Here is a 27,585-nt window from a genome sequence, read left to right as displayed (position 1 = left end):
ATTTTGCGTTATGACATCTCCACTAGTCATTTTGTTCTCCGTGATGTTTACCTACTTGATATACTTTTTTACGAAGCTTCAGTACATCCCACTCCGAGTTAATTCCCGCAAATTCGCTCTCTTCACGTCTGCTAAGCCTTTCCTAAGCTCGGTTTAAAAGCTTTTTAATTCATTTGAGTAAACCGTATCGGTACTGTTTATTTAAACGCCTGAAGATTAGCTGTGTTCAAATAACTTGTTGTAAGGTGTTTTTCCCTTCGAGTTTTCTCCAGCTTTCGTTCCTTAGAATTACGTGACTTGGTATAATTAAATTGGAACGTTAATGTGCTTGTAATAAGGTAGATAAGGGGCTGATTTGAACCAGTATGAATAGTTTTCCTACATTAATATTCCTACAGGCGTTTTTTTTAAATACTCAAATACTGACCTTTCGTTGGTAAGTAAATAAAACGTCAAGCTTAAATCAATAAACTTTTATTTGACATAAAATAAAACGCACAGCACTTCATATACATCACAAGATAGAAAACATTAGACCGGATTCACATCTTGGGCCAACATTTGATCCAACACTTGTTTCGAAACATGGGGAGTCAGCCGTTGTTTTGCATGACTTGGCGATTCGTCCACACATTGGTACAAATGTTGGCACCAACATTTGAAGCCAGCTGTGTACAAAGTTTTGACACTCTCCCTACAAAATAATTGAACATGACAACACTTAGAACTACATCAGTCATTCACACAATACTACAATTAAATCCTTATGAAAAACGTATTTTATTGCAAAAATTTTCGATATTAAACAATTTCGATATTTTGTATTAATTTACTTAATATCATAGCCATTTAAAAGGGTGTATTATTTCATAAATCAAAGAAAAATAATTTGTTAAATATGTATGTGAAATACTTGCCAACTTTGAGAAGAAAAATACATCGAAAAATATAAGTTAAGAAGTTAAATTACGAGTGCTTATTTATTCATGAGTAAAGTTTAACGAAATATATTTTTATTGTTAGTTAAACCTAGAGACACGGCAATAAATTAAATATAAACTATAATGCAAAATATTAGGCTTATTGATTAACTTAACATCTCATTTAGGTGTGCACTAGAAAAATTGAGTGAAATCGTTGTGTGAAGAATAAAATATTTTCATTCTTAATCAAATATATTAAAGACAATTATAATTCAAAATATAGTGAATTAGTGCTTGTGAATAAAATGCTTTATTAAGAGCTTCCAAACAAATGCAAGACTGTCTAACTATAATTCTCTGCTTGTATATTCTAAAATAAAGAATACTTACTCTTGATACTGTTATAGAAAACGTTCGTATTATTATCTGTTCCATTTAAATATTGTTATGTTGTTATGTGATTTATGCGAAGTAATAAAATATTATGACAAAACACTTAAATGCTATAAAATCTACAGATAAATATAAACACACTCGTTAATTGTTTTTATTTATGGCAATCATCACTTAATGTTAGAGACACAGCAAACGTTAGGCCACACATTCAGACAAAACAGTTTGAGAGTCTATAATTCTATATCGATGACAATTAAAAAATCCTGAAATCGATAAAGCTTACCACCTATGGCTGATAAAAAGGTGAAGGAAAACATCTTGAGGAAACCTGGACTATATATAGTCTGAAATCACCAACCCGCATTGAGCAAGCGTGATGATTGACGCTCAATCCTTCTCCGTGTGAGAGGAGGCCGCAGCCCAGCAGTGGGACGAAAAAAAGACTGTAACGTTGATCGTTACAGCCTTTTTATGGTCCGGTAAAGATTTTATGACAATAGGACGATGTTAGAGTGGTCCTGATCTACTGGTTTTAAGGTGATAAAAACCTTGAATAATGTTAAAACGAGGAACTTGATTTAGAATGAATTAAAAAATCGGTGTCCACCTAAATGTGTGCCCTATGAGGTGTAAACCAGTTGTCTAACTGTATCCTTAATAAATTAGTATATAATATCTCTAGGTAGTTGATATGTCGGGTAAGTGAATGAACATAGTATTAGTTGAACGAATTAATAAGAATTTAATGTGTGTTACTGAGAAATTAGATGAAAATGTAAAAGGGTCGATATAGTACCTCCTGATACCCAACCGTGGCAAAAGGCCAGGGATTTGTAATTTTAATTTTCAATATTGAGGAGAAGAATTCCGAGAAAAACTTGGGATATTCGAATAAAATTGAAAATGTTGTATATTTATTAAACGTTTTTTTTTTTATGTAATTTTGATCAAAAATTTCGACGGACTACTAAGTAATATCATCCATATAAGATTCTAAGAAACATTCAAACACTTTGCTATACTTTAGAGGTGCAAAAATACCATTATATATTTTAATAAAATTACGTATTACCGACTTCGTTACACTTAGATATTACTTATAATAATCGTACGTAATATATTATCGTTATTTTGGGTCCCTATTATTTATCGATAGAACACTAAGTCAGTTTACTGTATACTGGGTTTTGAACACAAAATAACGCAATTTACATCATTTGAGAAATATATTATTAAAGTAAAAATTTACAAATTTTCCTTATGATTATAATTATTACAAATGGCACAGGAAAAGAAGCGATAAACTTGTTGGTGACAGGGTGGAGTAAATGAGTACTTTTTTATCGACTTTATTTTTCCCCGAATTCATTACCGAATCAAATGCTTGCAAAGGCCATCGAAATTAGTGTTTATATACCATTTATGCCACTTGTCACCAACCAATAAAACATGTATGAAATGTACTAATCGTATGAAATAAATTACTAAATTCGTTGAAAAGGCAAGACTACAGATTACTTAGATCCATACATTAATGTGTAGTGAAAAATCACAGCAAGCGTTAGAAAAATACTAAAACTAAAAATAAATAATAAACAGTAAAATAAAAATTATCTTAAGTTAACAGTGATATGTGGGATCGATTATTATTATTCGAGTACTAATCGATAATCAAATAACATCGTGAAAGAAAACGTTTTATAAAATTTATAAATTAACAATTATTCAAACCACTGGTCGTTTTACACTAGAAATAAATACAAGAATAAAATTCATAGAAAATTATCTTATCACTGATCTGTTAAAAGATACAAGTAAAAAATTGTTCGTATCGTCTATGCATATAGTTCTTTCTACAAAGAAAGATTTCAATAGTTTGCAATTTTTATCAAGTTCATACTTTATATGCTAGACTTTAAAGTTCGTTTTTCCTTGTATCTTTCAACCAACTAAACTTAATCTTACTGACTTTACAGCATTCATATCACGTAAAAAGTTGTTACACTACTTGAAACCATGAACACACTGTTATTTCATTCAGTATTTACTATACACCGAACCAGTTACAAACTCTTATATCTTTTGTATATACTTTTTATCGATATCGGCATTAATAAGTAGTGTCGTCACCGAGTATCGAACTGAAATCGCGAAAACTGGACTCAGATATCAAAGTGTATTTTTCTCACTTGGATGACCTTATTAGGCTTACTTCATTGTATGATATTAATTCCAAGTGCAAGAGAAAATTTCTGTTCTCGGGGGTATTTTAGAAGTTTATATAAGCAAAGTATATGTTGTTTATCAGTTATGTCAGCACCCATAACTCAAGCTAATAAATAGCTTACCATAGTGTGATCTTTTATTTATTTTGTGAACAATTTTATACTGTTTTGGTTCGGTGTATAAACTAAATACACATACCTAATTCGATCAGTCTAGTCTCTAGAAGTAGGGACTGTACAATTGACGTGAGTCCGCTATCAATTGGAGCCGGTCTCCGAAGAAGTCTTCGTTAGGCCCTGGTTGTACGCCGTCTGTATGCTTTCGCATACGAACTTGTACTGGCTCTGTGGAAAGAGAAATAGCAAATATAAATATTTTGTTTAGCATGTTAATTTTTTTGAACGAAGTATTTTGTATTATGGGTGATAAAACATAGGTTTTCGTCGTCTGTTTTTACGTCGGTCCATTTTTTATGTCGGTTTTTGTAATCGATTACATCTTGAAAGAATTGTTAAGCCGAAATGGCAATGAGTACGGCACATAACTCGATGGGGCAGAAAAGTTCTCGAGTGGCTGCCACCTAATTAGTGTGGGCCAGCCCTACACTAGATGGGCATATCGTAAATCTGGCCAATATCGCTGGCAATATCGTTGGTGAAGATCAAGCAAAGTGGCGAACTTTGGGGGAGGCCTTTATCCAGCAGTAGACGTCTTTCGGCTGACATGACGTCAAAATCTTTGTTCCCATGTTTTCTCTCTTTCTTTTCTGTATTGTGGCTTGTTTGTCCTGAATGCAAGTTATATCTATCTACATATTTATACTCACGGCGTTCTGTATACACATGGGTCGCTGCGCCCGCATGGCCCGCACGAGGTCGAGCGGGTACAGCGGCTGTCTCCGCGCCGCCAGCGCCAGCGCCACCTCGCACAGGATGAGGGCGCCGGTCCGACCCACCCCGGCCGAACAGTGCACTATCATCGGCGGGTCTAGTTCGCGTTCTTCTTCGATTTGTTCCGGGTCTACTACTGTTGGTATTACTGGGGGTAGAAAAGAGATCAATTAACAATAGGTGAGAAGAATAAGAGCTTCTGGCTAAGTCAAAGCCGTGTAGATAAATCGATCATAAAGTTAAGCAACGCTTGGCGCAGTTGGTCTGTGAGTTCTTCCGTGTTACGGAAAGCGGTAGGCTGGTGGGTCCCGGCTGTCGTATAACATCTTTGGCAGTCGTTATGGGTAGTCAGAAGCCGGTAATTCCGTCAACCAGTCTAACTAAGGAGTATTGGGTTGCCCGGGTAACTCGGTACAAAACACTGGTACTCGGCTGCGTCCGGTTCTGGGAAAACGACCCCAACATAGTTGGGAAAAGGCTCGGGACATAATGATGAACACATACAGATGTATTTTATGTGCATTGCACATGTTTGAATCGTTTGTGGTATTCATATGTGAGTGTGAGAGTTCATCAAATTTTGAAAAAGACTAGGCAGACGATGGTTTAAATAATTAAGAACATATCCATGCAAGTTTTTTTTTATCATGGCAAAAACTACCAAATGACCCCTCCCCCTTTACTGACTAAAAATCCATCATGTTCCGTCGTAGGCCTTTTATGTACCAGGGCAGCGGTAACTCTTTCGAACAATCCCGCAGCCCCGGCGAATGTATAGTATAAGTAGGTAAGATACTTACATGGTCTCCGTTTCCGCAGGTCGGCGCAGAGCTGCGTGAAGCTGATGAACTCGGCGGCGTCGTCGGGCACGCCGTGGTCCGGCCATGCCGTGTACTGCAGCTGCGTCACGTTGCGGGAAGCACCTGTGTTCTCCTAAAGACAAACAATAATAAATAAATTTATTTACGGAAACACAGAAATACAACACACACACACAATACAGAAACACAGGAATAGATAGCACAGAAAGTTATGACAATGAATTATTATTGTAGATTGAACTGAGTAGCTGTGTATCAGTGGCGAAGGGTGGTTTAATGAAATAGGGAAGCCGCAGCAAAAAAAAACTGGGGGGGGAGTACTTAGGGATGGGGAGAGTTAATGGAGGTAATTTCTCAGTCCACCTTTTAGCACTGACTTAGAGACTGATAGTTTGAACATGTTTTCTCGAGGAATTCGGCAGATTATTAATATCTATAAAACTTTATTATCTTTAGTTAGGTATAATAACTACTAGAATCTGAGAAAACTTGGCACTGGAAACAATACATTTTAAGTATTTAATTTACAACGGCCTGTTAGCCATTGATATTTATCGTAGGTAGGTATATGTTTCATAAATCCGTCAGGACGTTAATAATTTTAATATTGACGTATTATTGGTAGGCAATTCACCCGAGCGGCGTGCCCGAGTTTTATAACACGTTTTTATTCTCAAAACTTAACCTTGAAAAATAAGTTCCTTCCTAAAGTAAATAATCTGTCGGAAAACAGTCTAATGCGATAAATGCTATCCTAGTTAAGTTTTAAAAGTACCTACACTAAAAAGAAACCTGATGCAAACTGTCTACGTATCAAATTAACTAATTTCAACGTAGGTCTCTCTATTTTCACTATAGTAGGGGAGGCGAGAGTGCTAAATCGGGAGTGACTCGAGCGTCAATGAGACCTATTAGATTGCGAAGCTTAGATGATAAGAAGAAAAAAATGTCCTGACATACACACACTTTCATCGGTGGGTGGAGCGGCTATAAACTTTCAAAAATGTAAAAAAAAACAGTTGCATGGACATACTCGAGCGCGTCAGATATTAATAGCATGCACGTCTTACGTCATTTTGAAAACATACGTATATTAATCTGACTGTTTCCATGGTGGGGGTGGTAGTAGGTAAGGGTTAAAAATGGGAAAAAAAATAATTTTATCGAGCGTGTCAGATTATCAAAAGGGGTGTTAAGTGAACCAAAACGAAGGCTCTTATGCAATAATCTGACGATTTAGACGTGACCTAAACTCGTGGCCATTACTTGAAATTGCAAAAAAAAATCGCCATTTTGAAATACTCGAGCGCGTCAGATTAAGATATATATGGTTCATTTATGTACCCTTAACGTAATCATCTTATAATCTGACGATTATCTGGAGGAATTCGCTTAATCTGACAATGGAAAGTTTTTTTGCAAACCTTTTAACAAATTGAAGAACTGAAAAAATTGCAAGTAAATAAACCAGTATGTACCTATTCTTTGAAGTACAAAACTTTTATTTATAAGCAAATAAGTATGAAAAACATAAAGGACAATGGACACAAATATACGGAACCTCGTACACTCCACCAATAGCAATGTCATACAATATCATTTATAGGCCTTTTTATCTAGAACAACCTTTAATATGACAGCTTTGTTGACGTTTGCCCGTCCTGAGATATAGATCAAAAAGTGTGTAAAAGTTAAAACTAAATAATCCATTGATATCTCAAGTTTTTAAAGGAATATCTAAGTGCTACTACGAGTATGTCTTTTAAGTACTATCAACTTTTACACACTTTTTGATCTATAGATCAAAAAGACACTTTTTGAGATATATCTCAGAACGGATAAACATTTCAACAAAGCTGTTATAATAAAGGTTGTTCTCGATAAGAAGGCACATAATACAATGATATATATGACATTGCTATTAGCGGAGTGTATCAATCTGCTCATACATTACATACATTTCTATAATAATTACATTGAATTATAATGACATTGATAAATATACATGTGTCATAAACAATACAATAGAATCTATAATAACATGGCTTGACGGAAATAATCTACGCGTAAATCTTACAAAAACTAATTTTATTCAATTTAATACCTATAGATAAATCTAAAATCTAAATAATCTGCCCAGCCTTTTTCCCAGCTATTTTCATACAAAAAAAAAATACGTATAAAGACTTAATTTATTAGTTTAAATAAAACCATCCAGTAGAGTTGCGCGTTGCCACTCTTGCAGAACAGATAGAATGAGATAGCAGTTGCTTTCATTGATGAAGCGACACTACGCGTAATTTGTGAACCACGTTATGCAGAGTAGAGCCAATGTTAACCGGATGACCAGGCCACCACGACCTGTATAAAAAAGGCGAAGTATACGAAACGGCATTTCTCGGTATCACGATAGACAAACAATGCAACTGGAAGGCACACGTATTTAACAAAAGTATCCAATAAAATGAATCGTCTTCGTTAAAAACAATATATCTGCATACCATGACCAGTAACTTCCTGAGATTAGCGAGTTCAAACAAAAAACTCTTCAGCTTTATAATATTAGTGTAGATTATTTAAGACCCAAAATGTACTAACACTTATTGCAAATGAATTGAATTGAAAAAAGAGAGAGAGGAATAGAAACTTGGGAGGAGAATACCGGCAACACGTAGCTGCACGCTTTAAACTTTATCGATAAATTTTCCTTACTTCGGCTTACGGGAATCGTCAGATTTTATATTTTTCGTGAACGTTGAATTACTCCCTTCAAAATAAAAAAAAAAATAGCCGCGCTCGAGAAAGTCAAGATGACGTTTTTTTTTTACAAGTTTGTAACCTTCCTACTTCTTATCGTCAATCGCAAATTGTCAGATTAGTGGAATATACACTTTTTAGCACATAACTAACTTACCCTAACTTAATCTGACGCGCTGGAGAATGTCAGATGATAATTTTTTTTTTACTAATCTGATCCTTTATTCTAGACGCGCGGCTGCATATACAGGGCTTATATTTGGTGGAGGTGTTAAATGGGGTAATAGGTACCTCCCTATATACTAATCTGCCGCGCTTGAGTAAATCCCGAAATCCCTTCTAGGCCTCCCCTACTACTACACACACTGTACTTGTACTGAGAGTACCAGGTCACAGTGCGATCGCGGGGATTAGTAGAGAGTAATGATACTGCTAACTACTCAATCAAAAGTATATACCTGGTGCAAACAGAAATTTTAAATTCCCAACTAGGGTCATTAAATCGCGGAGAATCTTAACACCGCGATTCAGGATTTGTATAAAAATGCACAACGCCATCTATGTATGTTGACATAATGTAACTAAAACACTTAAACTAGCATAAAATATTGTAGACACACGAACTATGTTATTTCTAAATGATACACACACTAATAAATTCAATTAAGTAATACAAAGAATAAATTGTTAATGGTATTATCTAAAACAAAATAAGAACAATGAGAGTGAATTTGTCTGATTTGTTTGTTTACAATATTTGAGAGCACTAAGCGCTGTCACTCGCGCGTAGACAGATATAGCTACTCTACTCTTGACGCGTTCTTTCTCGTTCACTCGCGAGTTTTGATTGGCTGGAAGCCGCTCCGTGAGCCGGCTTACCGCTCGCCCTTATGCCGCGAACATCGCGCGGCGCGGCGTGGATGACGTCACGCAAGCGTAGTTTTGTATGGAGGAGGAAGCCGCGGCTTGTTTAGTAGGAGCAAAATGTTTCAAGTAATTTATAGACAATTTTTTTTACGGTGGTAGGCGTTTTGTTATACCTACATATTTAAATTGTGTGGTTTAAATGATTATATTAATTATACCTATACCTATATTATAACTTATACCTATGCTTCTTTCTTGAAATTCGAAAGGGAAGCCGATGGGAATCGGCTTGTAAGGACGCCTCGCCACTGCTGTGTATAGTATGATCTTTTCGATGAGGGAAACCTATTAGCGTCTTTTGGTGCCGATACAAACTCGTATACTGTGAAGATAAACTACGAACAAAGGATATGTCACACAGGTAAGGTGCAGGTAAGATTATCTTATTGTCTGAACAAAATTTATATCGATAAAGACGTCTATTTTATATTGGAACTCATCTTACTTTTATCCATATATTTCTTACCTTCATAGTCATCTCCCTCCTAACATAATGTCCATGGTTCTGCTCACTAGTAGTCAATATAGTCAGACTATTAGTAGCTTTCAGTGGTGTATTGCCAACTTTAGGCCATTGCTGATGACACTAAGCCCTACCTCGCCCAGTAAGTACTGTTAAATTTTCATTCGCATTATTCTTAAAAAAATCCTTACCTTCATAGTCATCTCCCTCCTAACATAATGTCCATGGTTTTGCTCACTGGTAGTCAATATAGTTAGACTATTAGTGGCTTTCAGTGGCGTATTGCCAACTTTAGGCCAGTACTGGTGGCACTTTGCACGGCCTCGCTCGGTGAGTACTGTTAACATGACGACAAGACTGCTTTCTGATTCCCACACCATTTGCCAGAAGTCGCCTACTGTTGTTGATAGAGGACCTGTGAATATAACGTTCATATAATAAGCAAAACATGTAAAAAAAACGAATGAATAATATTATCTCACTTACAAGTTGCTCCGGCGAAAATCGTTGGAAATCACAGAAATATGTCAGAACTCGAAAAAACAAAAATGTCGTGGAACATACATGCAAAATATGGTATGAAACCCATCTAGATTTTGGACCACCTTGTATACAATAAGGTCAACCACGAAAGACCTAAATAAAATTGTACTCTTCACTTCTTTATTTTGTGGTAAAAGTACTGATTCATTTGGAGTAGTTCATCATCATAATTAGTTTATATACAATTTTCAACCAACATCCTAAAAAGGAGGTTTTTAAGTTTTTCATTACTGTGAAAAAATCTAATCAACGAACCTTGCGTAGCAATATAAGTGAGAACCATATCAGAGTTGGGTATCTCCATGTTGATATACGAAGCGTTGATATAGTCGCCCGTCGGTCCGTTCTTTAATATCACTCGCGTTGAATCATCTGCAATGAGACGAAGACAGTTAATTTATTAGTAAACGCTTTTTATTCTACCTTACCCTTTATTTTAAACCTTTATTTTTAGGCTTTTTAATTCCATAGCGTCACACTTAGTTACCTTAATTATAATAATTTAGTCCATATAGATTTTAGTTACGTTTACTTAAAAATACCTTTCCCATGATTCGAACTGTAAGTACTTAAAAACACTCAAAATTACTTGTTTATTTAAGAGATAACAACAAAATAAATGTGGATGTTTGTGGATGTGTACGAGTGTGTGCATGTGTATATGACTGTGTGTGACCAAACCACTTACAAGGCGCAATATCCCGATATCGATTCTTATTCAAATTGCTGGGCAGTTTGGACACATTAGTGGGTTCGTCGGGTAGTCTCCTGAGCAGAGTCTCGTACTGTTTGAGCGCATTGCCGCTGGCGAGGCCGTCGCCTAGCAATCGTATCGACTGTTCTGTTCTGTTGTGTGAGTGAGTGGGTGTAAGAGTGAGTGAGGGGGTGTGTGAGTGAGTGAGTGGGTGTAAGAGTGAGTGAGTGAGTGAGTGGGTGTGTGAGTGAGTGGGTGTAAGAGTGAGTGAATGGGTGTAAGAGTGAGTGAGTGAGTGAGTGGGTGTGTGAGTGTGAGTGAGCTAGTGTGTGTGTGAGTGGGGTTGCGTGTATCGTCTTTGGAATATTTTTTTTTGTGAAGAAATAACTTACAAGGCGCAATATCCCGATACCGGTTCTTATTCAAATTACTCGGCAATTTGGACACATTGGTGGGTTCGTCGGGTAGTCTCCTGAGCAGAGTCTCGTATTGTTTGAGGGCGTTGCCGCTGGCGAGGCCGTCGCCTAGCAACAGTATGGACTGTTCTAGAGCGTCGCCTTCCGCTGATTGTCCTTCGTAGAATGGAACGAAGCAGGCTTCTGGTTCCTCGGCGCCTGGGTCTTCGGGGGCGTAGACGGCTGTGAGTATTATAGAAAAGTAATATTGAAAAAAAATAAAATATGACGGGTGACAAATGTTGTGCCATTTTCAACTCTATGTAAATAACTAAAGGCTCATTTTCAAATATTTACGTTCTGCTAAGGTAGCTGGTATAAGCTAAAGTAAGGTAAGGTAGCTTTAATACGAGTCTAAAATATTTTAAATGACACACAGCACAAAAATATAAAATGGCAAAGTAAACATTGATAAATCAACAATGTTAGAAGTGGTCAAATAAATCAGGAAAGGTATACATCATTTATCTGCATGTTTTAGAATGAATAAGAGATCTCTGCCACCTTTGAAAGTAAGGTGAATTTTTCGCATAAGAAATGCATCAGCAAGACATTTTACATAAGTAATGACAAAAAAGTTAAAATTACGAGTCATCAAAAATGTATAAAACTCACCATTAGGCTTGACGACCAAGGTAAGAGGTCCTCTCGTGTTCCTGATCAGTTGTACTACTTGTTCGTGCGTCAGTTCATCTACGTCCTGCCCGTTTATTGATATCACCTGTAAAACGATCATTATTTGTAATATACTGTCAATTTTCTTGGTGCACAATAAATAACAATCTATCTGTCTATCTTTACTGATTGACAGACTTATTTAAAGAACTTAAAAAAATAACTATGATTTTTCCTGAGAAATCATAATTAAAGAAAAGCCTCCCTCTGAAAGAAATCATAAATTAAAAAAGCCGGTGGGGAGAAAGGAATATTTAATTGAATTTTAATGAATTGCTTCGGCAAAAAAAAATAATGACACGCTTTGGTATTGCGGATTTGGTAGGCCTCAAAAGTCGATAATTTTACTACTAATAAAATATTCCGACGAATTGAGAACCTCCTTTTATTGAAGTCGGTTAAATATTAGGACGTATAGATTCTTGGAAGGTTTTAAAAAATCACAATTGGACCTATCGTTTCTGTTTTCAGTGTGTGTTAGGCGATACGTTATTGTTATGAACAGTACTAACCTGATCGCCTTCCTGTAACTTCAACCTCGTTCTACTAGCGACTCTCGACACTAACACAGGCGCTCCCCCACCTCCGCGAACGTTAAACCCGAACAGACCATCAGCGCCCGGCTCGAGGCGTATTCTGACACCGCCGTTAGACTCGTTGGTGTCAGCACCGTCAGAACCTGATTCTGACTCGTCTACGTAGGAGAGAGGGATGCGGAGGACGCGTTCTAGGAAGTCGCCGTCACTGGAAGGATAAATAATGAAGTTATTTACTGAAAACATATATCATCAAAGGTCTTTTAGCATCTATAAAAGGTGATTAAAGCTGCATCTTTTTTTGTCAGGTTATTATTTTGGTTTTCACTTACAGAAAACATAATAGAGTTAACAATCTGAAGCAGAAGCCGACTGACCATTGATAACTCGTTCACCAAAGCGAAGCGAAGAGGTTTTACAAAAACAATAGAATTTCGTTATTTAAACATCTGCCCCCTTACTTATAAAATCTCTAATCACCTTCTAAGCAACATTTTAACTAATCGCTACTTAAAGTGTAAAGTAGTGATTAAATGTTAGTTAAGACATGCTTAAGCAACGTTTCTAAGTAAGAATTTTCTTAAACAGCCCTTAAGTATTACTTATATTTAATTCACGTTTATAAGTAAGGCTGCTGGTCTCCGCCTCTGAGTGGGAACATTGGCATTCGAACATGTTCGTTGTTTAAAATCTTCTTTGCTCCTCATTGGTTGAGTCTGTGCGTACGTGACATTACCGCGCGCTGTTGCCACTTATCGCTGTGTGCGCAGTGGTGGTTGCCGTTCCGCTTGCAGCTAATATGTTGTTGTAATAGTACATAGTACTCGCAGTGTGACGTGACGCGGGCGCCGCGCATGCCGCCTGTGACGTCACGCGTGTCTGTAGGCACTACAGTTATCGGCGCGGATATTGAGCTCTCGGCGGAAGAGTGGGGATCGCTTTGCGCACCCCTACGCATAAGGCAATAAGGCGGTAAATCTCTTCTGCGCAGGTGAAGGTCAGGGCTCAATATCCGTGCCGATAACTGTACTATACTCTATCCACGGAAGCAAGAGCTAAAAGGTAAACAAAGAATGACACTTTTTCAAGATGGCGGTATAACCCGACCGATGACAAAATCACAGATACTGCGAACATTTTACACAAAAATGTGACGTTTTGTTATCGGTCGGGTTATACCGCCATCTTGAAAAAGTGTCATTCTTTGTTTTACCTTTTAGCTCTTGCTTCCGTGGATAGAGTATAGGTATATAGCAATACTAACTGTATCTCGGACACGGGGCGCTGCACGTCGGTCCAGGCGGGGCGCGGCGCGGGCTCGCAGTGTGACGTCACGCGGGCGCCGCGCATGCCGCCCGGCGAAGCCACCGACACCGAACGTTCCCTAGTTCGGGAACTACTGCGCCTGTATAAACAACACATCATTTTAATAAATTGGCATCTTATTTCATTAAATAATTTCTCAGTAACGACAGTTCTCAAAACATACCAGCAGGCTCCGCGGGATATTATAGTGCCCATGCTTATGCACAAACACGGGTGGACCCCGTATTCTCTATTTAAATTTTAGAGGTCGCGATCCCGAGACAAACGACAGCCGCGTGCAGGTCGCAATAACATTTTCATAGTTACAAATGACGCACGACCGTGGGAGGTTCGCGGCTGTGGCTCGTTTCTAAACTATACCTTTATCCTTATACTGTCATAGACAGGTGGTATGGTCCAACCAGAGAGGACAAACCGACTATTTTATATATATTTTTTATTGATTTGTATACCTACAGTTGCAGTTTACCTTGTATAACATTTGAGTTTAATACTGTGTTGTAGATCCACTTGTGGGAAAATATTACAGTCGCTCCGAAGAAGCACAAAAAGGTGGCTAGCTAACATAGCTGATCCCTCTAAAACACACGTTCTAAAACTTACCTAACAAAACTCCTATTCGTCGATCTAGATCTTCTCGCGTCTTCTAAGGCCATGGTTTCGGTTCTAGGCACTGTGGGGGCCGCTAAGCCGGCCAGGGCTCCTAGGGCTGCTAAAAGGGCCCGTCTCCTTGGAGCTCGAAGTCTGAAGAATCCGTGTCTTTCAACGCTACAGCGCCAGAGAGCTTTCGCCGCTCGACCAGAGCGCATGTTGAAACCAAGGACCGTGTCATAGGTTTCCGACTGCGCGATAATGAAAAAAATCATGTTAATGTTATGAAGTAAATATTAAAATGTGTACATTTTCTAGTGTCGAGTTCAATAACAAATTGACTTAAATATCGGTGAAACTATTGAAGTAAGTAATAATCAATTTAAGTGTGCAATTAAAACGTTTAGTAGCTGTGTTTTGCAGAACGGCTGCATCCGTTAGATCAAAATTGTTCTTTAAAGGTAAAGAAACGGAAAATAATCTTCAGTAGTTAATTAACTTTTTTCACAGCAGTATATGTAGAAGGTAAAGTATACTTACAGGTTCCCTCTTCAACTGAATGAAGAACTGTTTCTTCTTGAATGAAATCTTAACGATTTTACTCCAAGAGAATGTGTTTACCCTGATTGTGTTTTGAAACACGACTATACCTATTGACGTCACGCCAATAAATATGTCTTTGCCGTTGTAATCCTGAAAATAAAGACGAATTTTTACTTCTACATTACATGTTTATAGAGATTTGTTTTTATGAATGTATGAAGGGTATAAGGGGAGGGACAACCTAACATCGTCTTGCCCTAATTGCCAACCTCACCTGCCCGTGGTACACCCTGCTGAATAACGGACAAGACTCTGGTGACCAACTAGTGGCCGTATAACCACCACCTAGCACCGAGTTCTATAATAAAAACTTTTTTTCGGAGATGGGCAGCAGCATCGAAGCGCAGAAATATCCCACAATGGGCTCACCAACAGGCAAGCCCAACGCTTTGCGCGGGCCAATCCGGCCACTTTAGGAGTGGCCTTTGTCGATCAGTGGACTTTTAAGCTGTGATGATATTTTATCAAGGTACGCAAAATGGGTGGAACCGCCAGAAACGATGATGGTAAGATGTGGGTGTGAAATGGAGAAAAAATGGACACCGGAGATAGTGTGAGGCTACCTGTTTTTTCTCTCACCAGTAGAATAGGACTGACTGCTTATTTTGGACACTTCTTGTGGCACACCTGTGGTCCTTATGTCTATCTTTCTACAGAAAAATGTTATCCACCTACATATATCAAGGCATAAGACGGAAGATGATATTGATATTCGTATCTTTAAATCTTAAGCCTATTATAATATCTCGTATTAGGGATTTCCACACTGAGGACTTGGTAGGAAAAAAGTTCATCATGACATGCAAATAATAAACAAATGACGTGTGAAAACTATTCTTTGAAACCATTTCCTTTTATCCTAATAACTATATCATCGTCAGTTTTTTTACTTATTGATATTTTTTAAATATCATTCAAAATTAAGTCTTATTACTATAACAACATGCAACACTTTAGAATGAAGAGGATCCTAAGATTGTGAGGAAATTTAGCGCCAATAATTATTCTGCATCTTCGACATTTGAAACGTCATAAACCATCTTGGGTATATCCCTTTGTAAATACGCAGTGGAAATTCAATTCGTAAGCTATAAGGTAAATTATGAACAAAAATACTAAGATCAAAGTGGTGCTCAAGAGTTTGTGATGATGTCAAATGTGGCGTAATAAAAACATGAATATGAGCGTCATTGAGTCTCTGTTTAGATAATTATGTTGTCATCATTTATTTGAACAAGACATTAGCTCACACTTTTTAAAATCTTTGGATCATATTAGCCCGTTGTATGTCGTAGGGCGGATATATACGAGACAATTGATTTTCCACTGTTTTATAATTAGCGAGGTTACAGGGCCAAACATTATTTTAAAATTATAAAAGTGTAGGCGTGTCATCAAATGATAAGAAACGCTAAGCAGTGAACGAATCTGACAAAGTACGTTTTGATCCCCGAGAGAAAGAAAATTGCATTTTGTTGATACTAAAATGTTTCTTATAATGCAGACGCTAAAGTGCAAAGCTGTTTGAGCGTACAACAGCAATAAACCATTGATATTTGAACAACCTTAATTAGTGTTTGCTAAGACAATAAAGTCTGTATTCTGTATGTAAAGATAATAATGGGTATCTCTGCATGCCATTTCTATCTGTTATAATAAGCTATATTATTAGTACCTACCTCGTCATATAGAAAAGTTCTAATTAAACGAGCAAATATAAGCGTAATATAATGATAATAAAATCGAATAATTCTGAATAGAATAGATATTAATACATTGAACCTACTGTGGTATAATAAAATATGATTATTTCCTTCCTTTTACATTGGGGTCAGCGCTTCAGTGGATAACAGTTTATTGTATTATCAACGTCGAGCGAATGATATTTGCTTTTATTATTGTGCTAATAAAATTTACAATTAAATATTGGAATAAAAGGATTTGTAATAAATAATGTCTTGAATTTTGAACATTCTTTAAACAAAACGCTATTCAATAATAATAGCAAATTGAGCCTTCCGGTCAACAACCTCATTGCCCATTAAACAACACTTTTACTACAATAATAGTTAGGCTTTTATTATGCCTGCGCCTGTTTAAAGGGGAGTTACAAATTCTTTTTTCACTAAAAGCTTTAAATAAAAGAATTTACCTATTTAGGTACACAGGTGACTGTATAGTAGACGGATGGGTAAGAGGCGAAATTGAACTCCAAAAAATTGTACCTACTCCTATTGACCTATCTAGGCTATCATATACACTAGGCTATCGTGCAAAAAATCTACATACCTTAGCAGGATGCGACTCAACCCCATAACAGTCTAATCTCTTCGCATGCTCCAAGAAGTTCGCCTCAGCGTCCGCCGGCGCCTGTCCTTTGTGCAACTTGTGTAGCTCTCGGATTCGCCTCTCGTCTTCCGCGTTCTGTTTCGGCAGTAGACAGAGGTCCGATAGGTAGTTCGGCGGATGTTCCGATACGTTGTAGTCGCCTAGTTCCGCTGAAATTCAAATGGGAGATTTTAGAGTCAGAAAAGCGGTTTTATTGTCATTAAAAAAAGGTTATAGAACTTTATTTTTTTGTTGTGAACTTGTGTATTAAATAAAGTCTTGTAAAATGGGCCAGTCATTCAATGTTGATATAGTAACATCCCATCCTTCGAGCCTTTTTTCCCATTATACTAATAAGTATATTGGGTACATTATACTAAGTAATAGGTATAATAATACCTGACTAAATTCAGTTGTCTAATAAATGATTCAGTCACTAAATTCAGACAAATGTAATCGCATTCCTAAAGTAAAGTAGGTTTCTAAATGATTTAATGAAAAAATCAGACAATTCTAATTAGGCTACTGAATTTAGTCAAATGTAATAAGCCCTTTAATTGGGGTAGGCTTCCAATCTTACCGGATGTAGCTGAATATCAGAGTTTTACGCAATGTTGATATGGTAACACCCATTTTGAAATCTTCAAAAAAATTAAGACCTGCTTAAACTTATTAGGGGGCAATGTAAGATATAGGGTAAACTCGTTAGAGTTGGCCATAGTTTTATCTAGACATAATAAAAAAAAGAAAAAGTGTTGTTACAATCAGTCTTTTATTCTTATCATAATTAACAGTTATTAGTCTTGTAAAAATCAACGACAAATATTTTTTTATAATTCAAAAACATATTAAAAAACAATTTCTAAAAAAAAATAGAATTGGCCATCTCTCCCGGGGCATCAGGGTAAGTTGGCCATAGCTATACGGGATAGATGACCAGTACTTGACTTCCCTTTTCCCTTTCCCTTGTCTTGAAATTCGGCTCCTTTAGCTTTTTTTTTCTTCTTCTGTCCACATTTGGAGCACATATCATCAAACTCGGTACAGTTTTCATGATGACCTGTCACAAATAAGACACTGGAGCCAATCTTCCACAAGACTAGTCTTATAATAATTTTCTCCGCATCCAGCGCAGGTATCTGCTTCGTTTTCTTTATCTTCTTCGTCAGATGTATCACACAATACTGGTTCACTGAGATCAGAACTGCTTTCGCTAATACGCCTTACAGCTTTCCGTTTTCTATTCTTATCATTCTTTTCGTATCAGTCTTCTTATCTTTGGGTTTAACCATATTTTTTTTTTGAATCTTCACTCCAACAACCACGAGTGGCTATGGCTTTTCTCTCATAATTATTTGGCATATGTAACAAAACACAAAACGCATTAATATCATTTCACATAACAAGAATAATATGGCCATCTCAACCTGAATTTATGTGGTCATCTCTCCTCTTTGTGCGGGTGAGATGGCCATATCAAATTTTTGATTTAATTAAACATTAGCAGGCGCCATTTTGAGGTTAGAATACACGTTAACATTTGATAAACATAATAAACTAAGCAAACATTTGAAAAATGCAATAAAAAGTAGTACCACATGATAAAATATGACCACACTGTACAATTTTTGCAATACCCTGTAAAATAAAAGTTGATTTACTTAGTTTTTAGCATAAATACGCGCAGCAGCGTCGTCGCACAGTGTTCCCGAGCGTGGCTTGCGGTGTACTGACTGCATTGTAGAGCCATCTAGCTATGCATGCCAAAAATAATTCGATTGGCCATCTCTCCCGTATGGCCATCTCTAACGAGTTTACCCTACCAGGCTAAATATTATTTTGTACATTAAAACTTGGTACTGTTATACCAAACTAAATCATGTTCATGAATATACAAAACCACATATAAACAAACATATTGAACCACAAACGACAAACCCACGGCCAGATGGTACGTATTTCATTACATCCTTACAACATGATTGACATAATGATACCAATATAATATGTAGATGTGTTGATCACGTTTCAATCAATGTGAAGTACATTATACTTAAGGATATTTACTCTTATATACTAAGTGGTATTTCAAATCAAATAGCTAATTTATTAGAAAGATATATGGTATGGTAAATAAGTACTATACTTTATTAGTTATTTCATCTCTATAAATTATTATTATAAAGAGAAGCTAGAGTATGAAACCACGTTATATGCGAGAGTTACAGACATAATTTTGTCTATGGACAATATAGCTTCCTTGGGACTCGAGTGAAACTGAAAACTTTGGATTAGAGTTAAAATTATTTAATAGATATAGTTTTCTCTGGGAAGGTCGAATAAACATTTGTGTAATGCAATTATGCAAATATTGACCAATAACAAAGTAGTTGTTAATTGAAAATTTTATAGCAGTTTTGACGGGAAAATATTACAATTGATTTCATCCTTGAAATTACAAAATAATTTTACAATGAAGAAATACAGGATAATACATATGAAATGGAGTATTTAATTGTGTATTAACGTGAATGCATGTGTATTTTCAGAAATAGTTTCCCGCAGGAAAACCACGAGTAAATTTCAACAACAGCGTAATAAATCCAGACTATTCGAATTGTGATAGAATGTTTGTTTAAACATAATAGAGGCAGGCTGTGTTTTTAAAACGGCCATGACCAGGTGAGCCCCAAAAGTACGGGACAAACTTTTATGGACCAGGTAACTAATTTTGTCCAACAAGGAACACCGCGTAGAGTGATGCTTCATTTTCCTATTTCAATTTATGCTTTAGTTAATGTATAATGTAGGTACTAACTTCTGCCAGCGGTTTGAACCCGAACCGTAGGGAACTTCTTTACGCACACGGATAAAAAGTAGCCCCCTTTCGAATTGGTTGAATCGGACCACTACAAACAAACGGTTGAAACGGTGCAGCTTTATAATATTAAATACAGATCATATTACCTTGCACAGTAAACGAAGCCAGCAATAACGCGGTATTCTTCGGCGCATTCATTCTGCCATCAAGCAGCAACTTCCTCAGTTGAAGGCACAGTAGGTATCTCGTATACTCTTCAGCTAACCGCGACGGTTCCGGCGGGTAGAACCGAACTGCTAGCCAGAACTGGGCATTGGCTCCAACTTGCTTCTTTACTGATTTTGTACTGTCCAGCCAACGCTGTGAAAGAATTTAGAGTTTAGGAATTATGATCCTTATTTGTTCTATGTACAGAGTTCAATTTTGAGAACAAATCACTGCTTTGAAGTAACTTATGACGAGACGAGGATGCAAAGAACAGTAGTGGTGGCTAACTGATGACCGTTGAATGATTTCGCGATAATTGCAATGTCATAATTATGGGTGCATTTAATGACTAACAATACCATGATAAAGTATTCAATATGACGATTAAGGAAGCTAGTGAAATTGTCCTTAGTCATCAAAACCATTAAGGAACCCTATTGTCCTAGAACAATTGCATACAGGAAAACCAATTAAATAAAAAAGTTCTTACTACATTAGTCATGCACTTTATGGCTACTAGTTGACATTGGTCTTGAAACTGCCAACGCCATGCGCAGAGTAAAAAATAACATAAAAAAAACAACGTCCAGATGTTTGCAATGACGCGTGCATGATGTGATGACCTTAGTAAAAATACTTGGAATGAGTTTGCAAATATTTGGAAAACAGATTAATCCCACGACATTTTCTTTCTGTTAATGTTGTAAATGATCAGTACGGATTAGACTAAAATACGTAGCCACACTTTCCTCGAGTATATAATTAGGTAGGTACACAGGTAGTCTAACTATAGCCTGAGAAAGAACATAAGAACATACTATATCTGGTTGTGGAAAGCAGTTCTTTAAGGAAGCATAATTCGTACAATATAAAGCTTAATTTACCAATTAAACAGTAAAACTTAACCGCTCCTTAAATTAACTAAATTCTATTTCTTCAAATCGATAACATCAAAAACATACAGGAACATGTATATCGGATTAAGATCGATCGAGGTTAACATACAGGGTTATCAGACAGGGTGTGTCCATTCAAAGAAATTTTATGAATTAATATAAGTACAGCTAAGTTTAGATAACTATAATGATAAACCTAAATCTACGATCGAATCATAGGTATCGATATTTTTAGAATCGCGTTAACGTCAATAGCAGCTATCATTTGCCCCATCGCAAATATTGGTCACTACAAATGTATTACTGTTCATAGATTAGATTGTGTCCTGATGAAATGATTTTGTTAAATTGAGTAATCCTTGATTGATGATTTATTTTTTTTAGCGAATTTACGTCAATGCACAAGTTATTTATCGGAACTGCATATTGTACGAAAGATACTACTACGAAAGATACGCATATCAAAATTGACTTCATGAAAACTGTCGGCAGGATGTTATGGATTGCAAATCATAACTCAATTTCTTTATATGGGAACTTGTTCAGAAATTCGTCAAGAGCATCTTTGACTTCGTACCATACAAAACTGCATTAACAGCTTTTCTGACGAGCTCTAGAGCACTGACTTTACTGCCAAGATAGGGCATTTTAGAACACGTCAAAAACACTCTTACAGTCAACGAAAGCGTTCCACTTAAAGAGATATCATTCAAGAAAAGTGAGGGGGATTAACTACTATATTAATTGCCCACTTTACGTACAAACGATGCGCTAACTATAGATAACACGCAATTGCCAATCAAACGTACGTAACGAGTACTTTATAGTTTTTTCTTACTGCTAAGTGATATTAACACGGTATACATCCGTTTTACACACCTTGACTCTTTAAATAAAAACGCTAGACAGGAACAACGCTAACAGCTCAATATTATAGAAACTAAGTAAGTAAATGCTGTAATTTACATAAAACTACTTGATACTAATTTTTAGCTAGTTCGTGCTGGAGTAGCACTCTAACCACACCTGAGCTCCAGTTCAATTAGGATATCAGTATTTAATCAGTAATTTTAAATAGAAGTAAAATAATAGGGAAGGGAGATGAGACTTGGTAGTCAGAACAGACAGAATTCTCACAACACTGGAATATTTAGACTTCAATACAAGAACTGTATCATTCAGACCTATACAAAGTTTAAATGACGCAGAAATGTTAAATAGTTAAGTACTGCCTCAAACAAATGACGTTTCATATTAGCACAATGCGTCAAAGGATCTCCCATGCACGAGGGTGAGGGCGACCATTTATGGCAATTCACACCAGACAGTTTACACATCTGTTCAAGGCATTATAAAAATACGTAGAACACTGTCTGAGTCACCCCATGACAGTAAAGTTTTTACTCAAGCATATCGTATAGTTGTAAATGCGGATTAAGTATTGCATTTGCAGTGATATTGTTATGAGTCATACTTAAAGGGACATACGTCGCAGTTGTAGGAACCACACAATCACCTGTTTTCTTTAAAGAATATACAGCATTAACTGTGTTAATCTCTTTTAGGACATAATTTATCCTACGCGTTTATTGTAAATGGTAAAATTCAACTTAAATGGTATAATTATTTGATTTCTATTCGACTAAAAGGCTTTGGTAATTTGTTTCAAAAACAGTATTAGCCTTGATAGACCATGACTAGAATATCTATTAAATATGTATTTTTATTTGACCTGAAAAATATGCTAATACCATTTAGAGCTTTTCGCTTAGAGTTTTGCTTATAACATAGACATTTCTAGATACATATTCGCTACGATATTATAATATTACAATACGCGATTATTAAACCCTAAGATGTGCACATTATCACGAAAGCTAATTTAGAACAATGTCTCAATCTATCACAAGGATAGTTCTGCTCTGTGCATAATTATACCTAAGGCCCGCCGCTGATTGCAACTTTTCGTCGCCGTGACTTTTTGTTACTGTCACCTGCTGTCACCCACGATGCACTCACTGAATCTGTTCTTGGGTGACAAATCGCGTTCATTTTTGTATGCCGGTTGAGTGACTAAAAGTCACCAGTGAGCGGACTCCCATTGTAATGTACAGGACGAGTGACAGTCACGTCACTCCGGCATTGCCTGCTGCTGCAACTATTTGTCACCGTATTGTCACGTCACCATAATGAGCGCACTCAGTATAGTTTTCATTGCACTTGACTAAGTGACAAAAGGTCACGGTGACGAAAAGTTGCAATCAGCGGCTAGCCTTATTGTTGATTGAATGTAGAAGTGTAGACAAGCTACAACATGTTCCAAATGTTAAAGAAGAATATAGAGAAGAATATAATGCTCTAGGAAATATTTATAAGAAATGTGTATTTAAAGTACATAACAATTACCTAATTTTAACAATCGCAGCCAACACTATTAGTTAATTTAATTATTGTGTATGTTAAAAGATAATTAGAATTTATGTGGCAGGTGGTATTCTACAGGAAAATCAATAAATTAAATGTAATGACAGTTATTTCTAGATATATTTATATCTACATGGTAAACATAATAATAGAATTGTGCAATGCTGGTGTGGGTTCATAACGAATTAGAAATGTTTTACATTTTATCCAGACACATTGGTAATAAAAGCCATTTTAAACAAAACTTTTAAACAAAACGCTATGTACCTACTTATCTCTGGTAATTATAACATTTTAATGTAAACACTTAGTTAACATATTTTTGCACCCAATATGTGACATTAAATTCAGATCAAGGAGCAATACCTGAACATCAATAGAACCAAAATAAAAATAGCAAACAAATGTTACTCAATCATGCTCAAACTCTATATAGGCTGCTAGACAATGCATTATCTAATTGGAACAAATATGACATATAGGTACATAGACAATACAGGTCTAGATTTATAAACACTACATGTCATAAGATAGTCAACAGAGATTGCGTGTTACATCAAATCAACAATTAACCCACATCGGTGGACCAATCTCGGACAATTATTATGCAATTGAGTGGTCATCCTTCTGTTATGTGTGATACAAATATCAGCACAGCTAAAAGATGATAAAGTGGTCCATTGTAGTCATCTACAACATTTGAACCCCATAGCAATACTTGAAAATTACCAAACGACAAAAAAAAAAAACATTGATATGTCAACCATATTTCAACAAAATCATAGTACTATGCAGATTATCTCTATTATTCTATACTGTCCCACTTCCCTAATGGTCATTGTTTGCGGCCAGTCAGTGGCAGAAGTAGTTATGTATTACTGCCTAATATCCACAAAAAGCTCCTAGCCTTTTTCCCAACTATGTTGGAGTTGGCTTCCAGTCTAACCGAAAATATATAACATTATCTTAGGTTACACTATGTAAGATAGAACTAGTCATGTAACCAACTTGTGGTTTATATCTATGTACTGATGTTTTTTCTTGGCTGAGGCAAAGAAAATAGGAAGGCTATTGTCTTAGCAGAATCCTTATGAATGTTTATTATATTTTTATTTTACTCAGCCAATGAGATGACTAGAAGAAGGTTTCTATGAATGAAGGCTATACATATACTACATTCGATGCTTACCAAATTATCTGAAGGATGACATCAAAAAAACAACTTAATAAACCTTAAATAAATGCAAGTTTGTGGGTTACAAGGTTTTAAGCTTTTTTCTGTGCAACCAATATTGTGTCGGATTTATTTACTTGATTGATTCCTATTCAAATATTTCCTTGAATGTTTTGTTGTGTTTTCCTTTAATTTGGTCCACTATTTATTTAGTTGTATTGAAGTTTTTCCTATGAAGGTCTTTTAACAATGTATTTCTTTCCCCGAATTTTTTTTTATGATTATTCAAGTCCTTTTCTTTCATAGGCAGATATCACAAACATTATTGTTTATAAGCACGAAACACTAGGAAACTGGACCATCCATAGCAACAGTTGCTTAACCGGAATACCACATTGATTTTCACTGAAACAACTAATTGTTATGGCCTATTAAGATATTCACCGCATATCATAGCTTCACAAGCTTCTGCTAGCAATTATACCCAGCGCCTGTGGGAACTACTCCACGTACCCAGAGTAAAGAGTAAAGTACCCAGATAAAAAGTAGCCTATAGTCTTCACCAACAAACAGATTATCCAACACAAACTCTTCAGCAAAGAATTATTTTTTAAAAACATACCGTTATTTCTGTATTTGTAGCGCTGGGCGGTGTACCGTTTTCAGTGAACTGTAGGCCGAAGTAATCTTTCTCAACTAATTCTAAATGTTGATATACTTGTTCTAGCAGCACACTTCCTTTAGCCTTTTTCTGAAAATAAAAAATACATTATAAATACTCAAAATTGTTAAGATATTAATTTTAACCCACACATGTCATTTAACAAGCAGTCAAAATATTTGATGTATTATTCTGCCTTATTGGGACTAACTGATTGTATTCCGCTAATTAGAGAACAATATAAAATCAATTGCGTCTCAAGTAAATCCACGCACCTGGCATATTAATAATAGATAAAATATTTGGGTGGCCTATAAAATATATCTTACATTTTACAAGATATACCTCTATCACTATCAGAATTTAAATATATTGTAGGCCTTGAGGTAGGTTCTTTTTTCTAATCTTCAATGACACTAATGAATCACTCAACTAGTAAGGATTATATCTATCAATATTTGTACAACTAAGGTCAGATTAAGATAAACAATTCTAAATGAATATTCAAATAAAAAAAAAATATTTTTAGAAATATTTTTCTGTAGGTCTGTGTATTTTTTTTTAGTATCCTCTTTTAATGAACACAAGAGAACTGTGTTAAGGCTGTATCTAACGTTATTAATAAGATTTAATTGTTTTTATTCTACTGTAAATTCTCACTATATCATGACTCCCACTCGAGCTTGATTTCAACTATTTAGTTACAGTGCTTTCATCTAATACAACATGTTTATTTCATCAGCTTTCATATGATATCCACAATAACAATTGACAACAACCTAATTGTTGTAGTACTATGCCCACCAAAGGCTAAAATTCTCCATTTAAAAATTTGAATGAACAATACCGAACATTCTATATTAAAATCCACAGGCCTATTACATTTTAGCTATGGAATTGTACTCAGCCAGTTTTATTCAGATGAAAACTTACATGTAAGTACACTGCAAAACCATCAAACATTTATTATTTAAATTATGACTGTAAATGTATCTAGATTACTAAGATATATTTCCTGTGATAACAGCGGCCTCATCATCTGTGTATGCAATTAAAAATCAATACTACTCATTTTGCTTAACAAATTATGTGAGTAATGCAACAATAAGATATCAAGTAACCCAGTGGCATTGAGGTATGCACTGTTTTCTTTACTGTTCTGAAGATATTGTGACTTGTTCACCTTGTAAGGCATGTAAGGCTATGAAGATGATCATGTATCCTTAAGACTAGAGTTTAGTTTACAAGGTGTTGGGAAGAAGCTTTGGTAGGAAACTAAAATGATAATTTACCTCGATTTGAAAGGAGTGCTGGGTGTCATCCAAAAACTGCACAGTGACATTGAAGATGTTAAGCTTGCGTTCGCGCGCCAGCTCCGAAGCACGCACGTTGTACGTTCCACTAGAACTACTAAACGCGCGTCTTGATACACTCTCGATCATCTCATCGATTAGTCACCCGCGTTTCTACCGGATTCCTGCGAGACGAGTCAACGGCCGACGAAGGCGAAACTGCACTTATCGCGTAACAACACTTATGTACCAGCCAATTACGTATTATCGAAGTAAAACCTCAATTAACCTCGTGAATCATTGTGAACCTTCGCAACGACATGTATCTTCGCATTGCACAAACGGTATTCCCAGCACATGAGGCCGCCGTGACGTAATTAGTTATTCTACGCGAATTTTTGCCCCGAATGCTTTGCAAACATTATACTCATGTTTATTATTATTGTCAGATGTTCGATCATGTATTTCGGTGTGCGGTTATTTTTATAACCAATGTAAACAATTGAAGACACAACTCTGTGCTAAATAAGTCCTTTGGGCTGAATATAGTTTGTCCTTGTTTTAATTTCTATTTATAAAATTACTATTTTCGTCAAATATTTTACAAATTCACTGAGTCGCTGATAAGAAATTCCGCCATATTGGTATCAGGAATTACTAGTGATGTGGAGTCGCCGCGACTCACCGCGTACCGAATTGAATTGACAGAAAGAAAGATCGAGAACCAAATGACTAATTGTTCAATTATGATCTAATATTTATCAAACATTTCATTATAGTAGTCTTGATGATGATGATAACATAACCAATTATAAGTAGCATTTTCTCTATGTATAGCTTTGAATGCACTCTTAATTTATTTCAAATAAGGAGAACACGATACTAATAGTAATATTGTACATGCAGTTGGTGTTGAATTGTAACAGACGCTTATTACCCAGAATGTGTTTTTGTTG

The 27,585-nt window shown here is 36.1% G+C and overlaps 1 protein-coding gene across 2 annotated transcripts; it reads right to left on the bottom strand.

Annotated features, from left to right (window-relative positions):
• Positions 1-458: 458 nt before the first annotated feature.
• Positions 459-27,339, bottom strand: Ptpmeg (Protein tyrosine phosphatase Meg). Of its 2 annotated transcripts, none has more exons than XM_064035778.1 (15): positions 26,630-27,339; positions 25,299-25,427; positions 20,122-20,335; positions 17,116-17,324; positions 14,764-14,916; positions 14,236-14,474; positions 13,571-13,711; positions 12,283-12,514; positions 11,711-11,816; positions 11,033-11,278; positions 10,202-10,318; positions 9,595-9,818; positions 5,236-5,368; positions 4,372-4,571; positions 459-3,889 (listed from the first exon to the last, which is right to left on the bottom strand). In XM_064035778.1, exons 1-15 carry the CDS (start codon positions 26,777-26,779, stop codon positions 3,803-3,805), a joined length of 2,580 nt encoding a protein of 859 aa, XP_063891848.1. In that variant the 5' UTR covers positions 26,780-27,339; the 3' UTR covers positions 459-3,802. The 2 variants fall into 2 exon arrangements, with proteins under 2 accessions (XP_063891848.1, XP_063891847.1); XM_064035777.1 differs by having other exon boundaries at positions 4,372-4,583; positions 26,630-27,335.
• Positions 27,340-27,585: the final 246 nt, after the last annotated feature.

This window comes from Helicoverpa armigera, chromosome 8 (genome assembly GCF_030705265.1).
Source record: "Helicoverpa armigera isolate CAAS_96S chromosome 8, ASM3070526v1, whole genome shotgun sequence".
NCBI lineage: Eukaryota > Metazoa > Arthropoda > Insecta > Lepidoptera > Noctuidae > Helicoverpa > Helicoverpa armigera.
Note: the sequence above shows the minus strand (reverse complement) of the source record. Positions and strands in the feature narration are given on the sequence as shown.

What these genes read in the sequence shown, in the direction of transcription:
- Ptpmeg (XM_064035777.1), bottom strand. Translation starts at nt 26,779, where the DNA reads ATGATCGAGAGTGTATCAAGACGCGCGTTTAGTAGTTCTAGTGGAACG. An exon ending in TTGAGTCGCATCCTGCTAAG is followed by an intron (nt 14,917 to 17,115) that starts GTATGTAGATTT and finishes CTTTATTTTCAG; the next exon opens with GATTACAACGGCAAAGACAT. An exon ending in TTCAGTTGAAGAGGGAACCT is followed by an intron (nt 14,475 to 14,763) that starts GTAAGTATACTT and finishes ATTATCGCGCAG; the next exon opens with TCGGAAACCTATGACACGGT.